This window comes from Brassica oleracea, unplaced genomic scaffold, assembly GCF_000695525.1.
Source record: "Brassica oleracea var. oleracea cultivar TO1000 unplaced genomic scaffold, BOL UnpScaffold01409, whole genome shotgun sequence".
Lineage (NCBI taxonomy): Eukaryota > Viridiplantae > Streptophyta > Magnoliopsida > Brassicales > Brassicaceae > Brassica > Brassica oleracea.
In genome coordinates, this window is record NW_013617945.1 from 1 (window position 1) to 10,578 (window position 10,578).

Genomic DNA, 10,578 nt, shown 5'->3' on the forward strand with positions numbered 1-10,578 from the left:
ATTTCCGAGGAAAGAAGAAATTCCGAGGAATTATTTCCGACGACTTAATTCGTCGGTATGTCGTCGGAATAACGATATTCCGACGAAATTCCAAAGATTTTTTCCCTCATAATCCTTGCTGTTTTCTTGTAGTGTTAGGTCAAAACTTCATGAATACATGATAAGAAAAGTAGCTGATTCCGATTGAAAGTGTTCGCATGAAAGAGACATAAAAATAAGATGTGAACACAGACTAGATAGTCTGAACCTAATGAAAGAATAAAATTACCATTTGAAGTGTGAAGAACTTTATCAACTAATATACTTTTCAATAGAATTTTGGTCAAAATTAATGGTTGAAAAATAGCTCACTCCCATTACAAGCAAAGAGGCTGGGTCCTCAAACACACTCGGTAGGAACTGTCCCCACGCGAATAAAAATCATAAATATGATTGAGTGTTTGATTACTTTTAGTTTTAGCAACGGTTCATATGTCGTATATGAGTGCATTATGAAAATATTTACTTTAATTTATCTAGCATACGGGTTGATGAATGTCATGTTGGGAAACTAAATAACGGAATATTGGTTCACAAGGAGACTGGTTTTTTAACTTTTATTCGTTCTTACGGACTAATCTTGTCTGTAGAATAATGATTTATGTTTGTTTCCTATCTGTATAAACTATAAGTTGAAGATTCTATATGTTTTATCCACAAAATGGAAGTGAAAGTATGGGCAATTTGTTTTTAAAAAAACTCTGTCAATGGCTGACTCTTAAAGGATTTTCTTTTTATTCACAGTCATTTAGTTATTTGTTTGCTTAATAAAGTATATCACCCATTATAGAAAAAGTCTTGGCCAAAGCACTAATGTATGATAAGATCTGGTGTTTATAAACTATACATAAGAGAAATAAAGAAACGATAGCAGATTCATGAAGCAAGCATGTACATTTGTGGTGCCAAAAGCCTGGATGAATATATGCACGTCGCTTTGCACGCGCAACCTTTACCAGCATGAAAACATCAATATATGGAATGTAACCTTTTGGAGTTACTTGAACGCAACATCCTTTTATAATATATAAGACTATTTATGACACCATTATTAACATTCACTGCTACAACGATAGCATTCAGCAAGTTAATAATTAGGCAGCAATAACAGGTGAAAATGATAAATTTTCGAATTAATTATGTACAGTGCACAGTACAAAAAACATTACAAATGTCCAACCAAAAAGAATATTTCATATGTTAAAATCATCAATATGCTCCATGTGCTCTCTATGTAGTCAATACTGTAATGGAAATAAAAATGAAGTTAGCAAGCAAATACATATTTTTAGTGGTTGAGAATATTCCATTGAAACATCAGAACGAGAGCACCGTTGTTGGAGGTCGTTGTCCCCCATCCAGCATTTCGGACAAGTCAAAGAAAGTGTTTGGGTAAAGAATTGACCTACATTTTAGCAAATTATAAACAAACAAAAAAATTGTGAATCTTCTAAATAACGAAAATTGTCCTACATCTATGCAACTAACGAAAAAACCTTAAATTATCTAAATGATCTGCCAAGGATTTTCCACGGTTGTTCCATTACCGTGTGAGTTGGTTCTACGTAATAAGTTAATGGTCACATAATATGTGTAAGTTTGTGATAAAGTAAACATTTCTCAACCGAAAAAAAAAAAAGTAAACATTTCAAAATGTGCAATTCTGACTAGTATATGTATGTGCCTAAAATCCTTTTTTTTAAAGGATACTATGCGGCTTAAATGTAGCTAGGTAGCCAGAAATTGGCTTTCGCTCATAACGTTGGCAATGTTTAGTTTGCCACAAAAACATCGTGGCCAGGCTATGGCTGAGACGACCGCATAGCCGTCTAATGTCACTTGCAAGTGGAACGGTCAAAAAGATTCTGATTCTAAATTTTTAATTATACTTATAAATTCAAAGCACAAAATTTTAAAATAAAATTAGTATATATATATATATATATATTAAAGTATTAAATTTATAATAAATTATTATAATGTTGTTATTTTGTTTGAACAGGCCCCTAAATAATATGAGAAGAATTGTTGTTTCTTTGTCATTTGATTAGCCATACTTCGACAACAAATTAAGTAGAAACCAAATTTGTAGTCAATTGTGACAATGTCTTTTTTTTTGAATTTTTTTTTTGACAAATTTGTGTTAATCAAAGAGCTGTCTTTGACCAAGTCCGTGGTTAAAAGATAGATTTTTTTTTTTTTAGTGTACAAACATAAAAATGAATGAGTGACGGTTTATATAGGCCTGGGCGTTCGGGTACCCGTTGGCGTTCGGGTCGGGTTTTTTGGATCTCGGTTCTCTTTTATAACACCTCCTAGGTCTCATTCTAATAATTTTGCAAGTACGGGTCGGGTTCGGATATAATACATCGGGTTCGGGTCGGTTTTGTATCACATCATAGAACCAATAAAGTAATCATATATCATTCGGATTCGGGTTATACGGATCGGTTCGGATATACCAGAAATAAAATCTAAAATTTAAAAGTAAAACATAAGAAATATATATTTATTTATATATAATTAAGTATTTAAGGTAGTTATTTAAATTTTAAATACTTATTGTTAGATAACATTTCAAAATAAATATGAAATTGAATATTTGAAGTATATATTCATGTTTCATATAATTATATTGTATATTATTTTGGACATTCGGATCGGTTTCTTCGGATATTTTTTTGGATTTTTGGTTTTTCGGTTTTTCGGGTTACCCGTTCGGATTCGGTTAATAACACTTCGGGTTCGGATATGTTTTGTACCATCTTACAAGACCCATTCGGATATTTTTTACATTTCAGACCGGATACGGATCGGGTTTTTTGGTTCGGGTTCGGTTCAGATTTCGGGTTATGGATATTATGCCGAGGCCTAGGTTTATATATACATACATATATATAAAAGCATGCACGTATACAAACATATTTGAATTATATAGAAAACAATTCGCACGACAAAAGGGATTATAACTTTTTGGCAACTATATAAAGGCTTTATTGCATGAGCTTACGCCAATTAACTTAGAGATCATTAATATACCACACTAAAGTTACTAGGATATATTACAAAACACTTAAACATGTCTCTTCCGTTTCCAATTCTCCTTCTATTAATATTCTCAACATCGTCGTCTTTTTTCATCACTCTTGCACACTGCAAGATCCCTCGACTTGGGATTTCCCCAAAAATGCTAACGAATGAACCTGATGCACCGACGCAAAAACTAAACGACCCTAATCTAAAAATGTTCTACTTTAATCAGAATCTCGACCACTTCACATTCACACCAAAAAGCTACATGACATTTCAACAAAGATACGCCATCGATTCAAAACACTGGGCTGGTGCTAAAGACAATGCACCGATATTAGCGTTTCTTGGAGAAGAATCCTCGTTAGATTCGGATTTGTCTGCCATCGGTTTTCTTCGTGACAACGGTCCTCGTTTAAAAGCGCTCCTTGTCTACATAGAGGTGTGTATGGCTATAAAGAACTGCGCGGTTAGATATATCTTTAACATTGTTTGTATGTAAATGTATACCATATATAACGCAGCATAGGTATTATGGGAAGACGATGCCATTTGGTTCTGCAGAAGAAGCATTGAAGAACGCGAGTACCTTGGGATATTTGAATGCAGCACAAGCTTTAGCAGACTATGCAGCAATTCTCTTGCATGTTAAAGAAAAGTACTCAACCAAACACAGTCCTATCATTGTCATAGGAGGATCATATGGTGGAAGTAAGTCCATATTCACTACTATATATATACATATAGATACCAGATATACAAAATATCGTAACCATAACTTTTGTGGCCTATGGTGTACCCTTGAACATTTTACTACCATCAGTATATGGTACTTTGTTTATTTGATATAGTTACCATTTAACATTTTACTATGATTACTATATGATTTCTCAGTGATAATATTAAATATCGTTATATGATTAATAAAAAGGTAAAATGAATAATCATTTCTTTTATGTTTCTTGGTACACAGTGTTAGCGGCATGGTTCAGGCTAAAATATCCGCACATAGCACTCGGGGCATTAGCATCTTCAGCTCCTCTTCTCTACTTTGAAGATTCTCGTCCTAAATTTGGTTACTATTATATTGTAACCAAGGTTATTAAGGTAATAATTATTCAGTTATTCAATTACTACAGAACATATTAATACATAAGATATCTTTTTCTATATTTTTATTTCAATTTCAACTATTCCGTTTTTCACTAATTTTTGTTTTAGGTTAATTAATTGTAGTCTAAACTAAATGCTGATTTCATCTTTTCTTCTTCCATATATTCCTCAAGGGAACGAGTGAGAGATGTTATAACATGATCCGCAAATCTTGGAAAGAAATCGATAGAGTTGCTGCCAAACCCAATGGTCTCTTAATCCTTAGCAAACAATTCAAAACTTGCGCGTAAGAAAGACTTTTTTGTTAAAAATAAAATTCAACTAATCTACAATTTATACTTATTTCGTCCATACAATTATATTTCCAGTCCATTAAACGGAAGCTTCGATATCAAAGACTTCTTGAGTACAATATACGCCGAAGCTGTTCAATACAATCGGGGTCCTAGTTATTCGGTGACCAACGTGTGCAACGCAATCGACAACAACCCACCAAACCGTAAAAAAGGTTTACTTGATCGGATCTTCGCAGGTGCTGTCGCTTTATTAGGCAACCAATCTTGCTATGACACCAATATGTTTGCGCATCCTACAAACAATAATAAAGCATGGAGATGGCAGGCACGTAAATTCACGTTAAAAACCATGTTGAAACCTGATAGAGTGTATACGTAGAAAAATTATGTTTGATTTTAATTCGTCTAACCGATACCTAAAATGTCATGAAACGATTTTTGTATAGACCTGCAGCGAGATAGTGATGCCGGTGGGGTATGACAAACAAGACACGATGTTCCCAACAACACCATTTAACATGACCAGTTACATTGAGGGATGTAAAGCTGATTATGGTGTCACTCCTCGGCCACACTGGATCACGACGTATTTTGGAATTCAGGTATATATAATTAGAAAGGTATGTATAATTAAATAAAAAACTTTTGGTCACGATATATATATATTGTAAACAAGTATAGGAGAAACATTGTAATAAATGTGTTCATACTAAACTGGACACATGTCACGTGTAAAATCATTGTAATAAATGTGTTCACACTAAAATGGACACATGTCATATGTAGAAAGTTTTTTAACCAAACTCTACATAAATATGTTCACACTATGTACTTTACTTTTTAATATAAAACTCACATGCATGATTCTTATTTACGTTATTTTTATTGTTTACGAATAGAGCTGGACAAATTATATATTCATAAATTTTGATTCGATTCGTTATCCGTTTTGATTCGAACCGAAAAATCCGGATATCCGTTACTATACGAAGCAAATCAAATACTAAAATGCAATATTCGTTAAAAAAAAAAGCAAATCACAAATATCAATATTTATAGGGACGGATATCCAATTTGATCTGTTATATGCATATATATATATATACATATATTTAAAGAATTATATATAAGTTATATATTATAGTTTATATAAATTTTACAGTATTTTTGTTTTTAAATAATTTCATTTTAAGAATTTTATTTTTCATGTATTATTAAAAAAATGTTATTTAATATTAAGTAACAGTATCTTTATATATTTATCAACTTTCTTTATATACTTTTACATACACATACATGTGCACATTGACGTGAGCACCTTATAACTAAGTATTTACCACAACTGAAATATCTAATTTTTTTGGATGTTAAAATATTCTTTTTCTTAATGCTTCTTTTACTATCGACCAAATTGTAGTAAAATTATTTGTCTTAATAATTTTTTTTTTTTAACTATTATCCATTTAGAAACTATAATATGAAACCATTGGTTCGACATCACGACTATCTAAGATTCATAACATGAAAACAAACAAATAATAGTAACCGAACAAACCAAATAAATATTGATTTAAAATGATAGTTATATTTTAGGAGATTAAAAACAAAAAAACAACCTAAAACCGAACCGATATCCAGATTAAACAGATTAATGTCTCCTTATTAAAAAATAACGAAACTAGTAATCACATTCCGCGCAAGGCGCGAGTTATTACCTAGTATATATTATAAGTTAACTAATCTCATACTCATATATTATCAATAGCATCCAGTTTGGGGCACAAGTTAGATAAACCATCATTCATAAAACAAATTGTATTTTTGGATTCCTTAGTATTTTTACATTCTTAATTTTGTGTTTAGGAGTAAAAGGGACCAGAGATTTTTTTGGTCGCTTTGTATATCCGTTATTTGGACCGATAATTTTTTTTTTTTTTATAACTGTGGGATCCGGCGACCGTGGTCAACCGACTAATCCCACGAGGCCCACGGCAGTCCACGTATTCTTGCGATTTAACGCTAGCCCGGGTGGCCAGCGGGAATCGAACCCGGAACCGTATTGGGGCCGAAGCTCCCTCAAGTACCACTAGGCTAACCCCGCTGGTTATTTGGACCGATATTAATGTTAATAGTTTAGTAATTTTGATAAAACCAATCAGCTAGAACTTACTTTTCAAATGTTATATATATTGTGCAGGATGTGAAGCTAATCCTCCGAAAATTTGGGAGCAACATCATTTTCTCTAATGGATTGGCAGATCCTTATAGCGTCGGCGGGTAATAACATAATACAAATTGATTAATAAATTAAGATATATAATACACAAATGTTTTACGGGGTTTCTTTTTAACATATTTTCAGAGTTTTAGAGGATATTTCAGATAGTGTTGTCGCCATCAAATCAAATAATGGTAAATTTTCATTTGTATTTAAGCATATTCAACAAGTTGTTTAAGAATATGATGAACTCCTTGTCGTTATTCGTGAATTGGGATAGCTGAACTCCCACGTTCATCCTATTCTTGAACTCCCACGTATAAGAAAAAAAAACTCCCAGGTAATTTTAATAAATTTTAAATGAGCAGGTTCACATTGTCAAGACATTGTCATGAAGAGGAAAGGAGATCCGGAGTGGCTGGTGATGCAACGAGACAAGGAAATTAAAATAATTGAATCTTGGATTGCAACGTATCAAAAGGATTTAAGAGCTCTTAACATATCTATCTAAGTTTGGTTATAATATACACAATATATAGAAATCAATAAGTGGTTCTTGTCCTGGTTGAGAGGCATGGTCAAATGAAGATCGATCGGTATGAAAGCCAGTAAATACTGTGAATCTTATTATGGTATTCTTCCTAGGCCACATTGGAATCAGAACGAATTATATTCTGTAATAATTTTGAAGTCATATTTATTAGATCTATGGTGCAGGTCTCTAAGCCATCCTTCAGGATGGATTAATGTATTTGTATTTACTCTTTTCCTTTATTAATCACGCGACTATTATTATTCATGGGCTTACGCTAAAAGGACCATAATCTGATTTATAAAAATGGGCTCAATTTACAAAACTTCTTTGAGAGTTTTTCTTGGCCACATAAGAGTTTCAATAACTCTTCCATCCCCATGATGGGGACCCCATCTATGGGTTGGGTTCTACCACTATCTCACAATTAATTTACCTTCAAAAATGACAAAATTGCATAAAAAACTTCAAATAGCATTCATTAATACTTTTAAGTTATTTTACTAACATATTAAACCCTCAAATTGGCTTTTGAATCATAAAAAAACTTTCAACATGGCTTACTTATTCATCAAATTCAAAATATGACTTGTTAACCTTTAAATAAGATGACATGAAAGTGTTTTTTTAATAATATTTTTATTTAAATAAAATCAATTAATAAGAAATAAAAAAGAAAACATAAATAAAAATTAGAAAACTACAAAAAAAAAATTAAAATGTTTTTCACTTTAAAATGTAATTTTCACAACACAGTAAAAAAAAATGTTTTAAAATAAATCATGTAAAAGCTCAAAAAATTCAAAAATTAAAATAAATTCAAACATATTAACATTAACAACAACACTTTTCGTCACATCACGATTAAGAGTAAGTATTTTTCATTATATCACCAATGACAATGGCGTCAGAAACCATTATTATCAATATGTCAGAATTTGCCCATGTTTCGAACATATCAACAAATCACCATTTCGAACATATCAAAATTAAACGATTTAAAATTTTGAAAAGTATTACTGTTACTAGTGATATGACAAAAAGTGTTATTGGTAAAATGTTCAAAATTATTTTTTGATAATTGTTTTAAAGAATTTTTATATGATTTTTTCAAAAAAATAATTCTTATTTTATATGATTTTCCAAAAATAAAACTGACATATATATTGATAATATGTATGAAATTATTTATTTATTTTGAAAACATTTTAGAGATTATATATAATTTTTAATGTATTTTTTTAATACGAGTATTTTTTAAGATTTTTTTTTATTCGATTTTAACTTTTTCTGTAGGTTTCTAATTTTTACTTATGTTTCCTATTTAATTTCTTATTAACTAAATAAATAATAAAAATATTTTTTTTTAAAACAATTGACACTTCATCTTATTTAAATGATACATTTTTAGCTTGATGAACAAATAAGCCATGCCGAAGGATTTTAATAATATAAAGGAGAAAACAGCCGTTAAAACATTGAATTTTCAAATTAAAGCCAAAAATCTTTCAACTCATGTTTGAGCCAAAAACAAATTTCAACTTTTAAATATTGGTCGTTTGAACTCTCATTTTTGTTGATTCGGTCATTTAAGAAACTCGAATAGTCAACTGTTAAACTCGAGTAACGGCCGTTATACCCAATATGATTTAAAAAATCATTATGTTTAAGAAAAATCCAAATTGAGCTCATCTTCCGCACTCGAAAACATAATCCTTAATTCAATTTCATCTTTCCCAAATCTATTCCAGAGGTAATCTCCAATTAAGAGAAGTTGTGGTGGTCTCTCCAGCGTCATGTATTATTCTCATCAGTTTGATAAAGTTGAATTGTCCCTCGATTACTTGTAGGGTTTTATGTGACGAAAGCTCAGTCTCGATTTCTTGTCGAGTTTAACAGTTTTAGTTTAACAGTAGACTATTTGAGTTTCTTAAATTACCGAGTCAACAAAAAAAAGCATTAAAACGGCCAATATTTAAAAGTTGATGAATTTTTTGGCTCAAATACAAGTTGAAAGTTTTTTTTTTAATTTGAAAATTCAGAGTTTTATTGGATGTTTTCACTGATATAAAGACCAATTTGAAGGTTTAATATGCCGCTTTGAAAAGTTCTACATTTATCTCATGTATGTACTACTATTTATATTTAGACATTTTCACAAATACATAAAGTATGAGAGCTCATTAGAGAGGCAAAACATGTTACCTTTGCTTTATATATATATATATATAAATAAAAATAATTATTCAATTAAATAATAAAAATAAAAATATATTTTTATATTTTTTGAATTATACTTTTTTAAATTCAAAGTTTTTTACAATAAAATTTTAAAAAACAAAATCGAAATTTTCTTTCAAAATTTTATTACGAAATTCCAAAATTATTTTTGAAATTATTTTTAAAACTTTAATGTTAAATTTAATTATTATTTTTTATTTTTAAATATTAAATTCTACCTTCCAAATTTAAATATTGTCTAGATTAATCAACTCTATGGATATAAATGTTATTCACTTGTTTAAAACTAAATGTAACTGTGGTCAAGGTAAACATGAAAAATAATATTAAAAATGTGGTAGTTTAAGCAATTTCTCATGCTATTTTGAAAAAAAAAATTATGCGATTTTTTCTTAAAATAATAAATAAGAGGGGAGAGCACTTATAAGTTATAATATCTCAAAAGATACACTTTTAGAACTCTATTAGAAATCCATTTGTCTAGTACTTTTATAATTGGTTCAAAAACTTTTGTTTTTAAAATTTAATTATAAACTTAAATTATATCAATAATATATTCATTTATAACCATAAAATATTATTTAAACTATCTAAATGATGGGGTTGTCCTTTGACCATCTCCAACCCACCTCTAATTTTTCTCTATTTTCTTCTAAAATAGAGAATCTGTTATAGAAGTGGATTTGCTCCAATATATACTTCTATAGAGTTCTTCTATTTATGGAGGAAAATATAGAGATGTGCTATTTTCACTTCAAAATATAGGACAAAAAGTAACATTCCTCTATATTTTTCTTTAAAATAAAAGAATTCTATTATAGAATCATATATTAGAACAAATTCACCTTTATAACAGAGAATTCTATTTTAGAAAAAAATCTAGATTCATACATTGAAGATGCTGTTAGTTCCATTGAAGCATCCATAACATATAGTAGGACAATCTCCGGGAAAATGGGTTTTTTATTCCCGAAGTAATTGAAATTAATACCTTTAATACCCAACTATGGGCATAAGTGCTATTCTAGGAGTGTTAAAGGTGAAAAATTAACGGTCTTCTTCTGAGATCTTCAACAAAACATGTTACCTTAGTTACTATTGCAAATAAG

At 30.1% G+C, this 10,578-nt stretch overlaps 1 protein-coding gene across 1 annotated transcript; it reads left to right on the forward strand.

Moving 5' to 3' along the window:
• Nucleotides 1–3,073: 3,073 nt before the first annotated feature.
• On the forward strand, nucleotides 3,074–7,491 carry LOC106321308 (lysosomal Pro-X carboxypeptidase-like). The gene is made up of 9 exons (XM_013759602.1): nucleotides 3,074–3,511; nucleotides 3,594–3,780; nucleotides 4,043–4,176; nucleotides 4,356–4,468; nucleotides 4,551–4,803; nucleotides 4,925–5,080; nucleotides 6,676–6,755; nucleotides 6,841–6,890; nucleotides 7,065–7,491. Exons 1-9 carry the CDS (start codon nucleotides 3,119–3,121, stop codon nucleotides 7,205–7,207), a joined length of 1,509 nt encoding a protein of 502 aa, XP_013615056.1. The 5' UTR covers nucleotides 3,074–3,118; the 3' UTR covers nucleotides 7,208–7,491.
• The last annotated feature ends 3,087 nt before the right edge of the window (nucleotides 7,492–10,578 follow it).

Excerpts from the sequence above, each read along its gene's own strand:
- LOC106321308 (XM_013759602.1), top strand. The coding sequence starts at position 3,119 with ATGTCTCTTCCGTTTCCAATTCTCCTTCTATTAATATTCTCAACATCG. Across the intron at positions 4,469-4,550 it reads AAACAATTCAAAACTTGCGC|TCCATTAAACGGAAGCTTCG; the intron begins GTAAGAAAGACT and ends TTATATTTCCAG. Across the intron at positions 6,756-6,840 it reads GATCCTTATAGCGTCGGCGG|AGTTTTAGAGGATATTTCAG; the intron begins GTAATAACATAA and ends ACATATTTTCAG.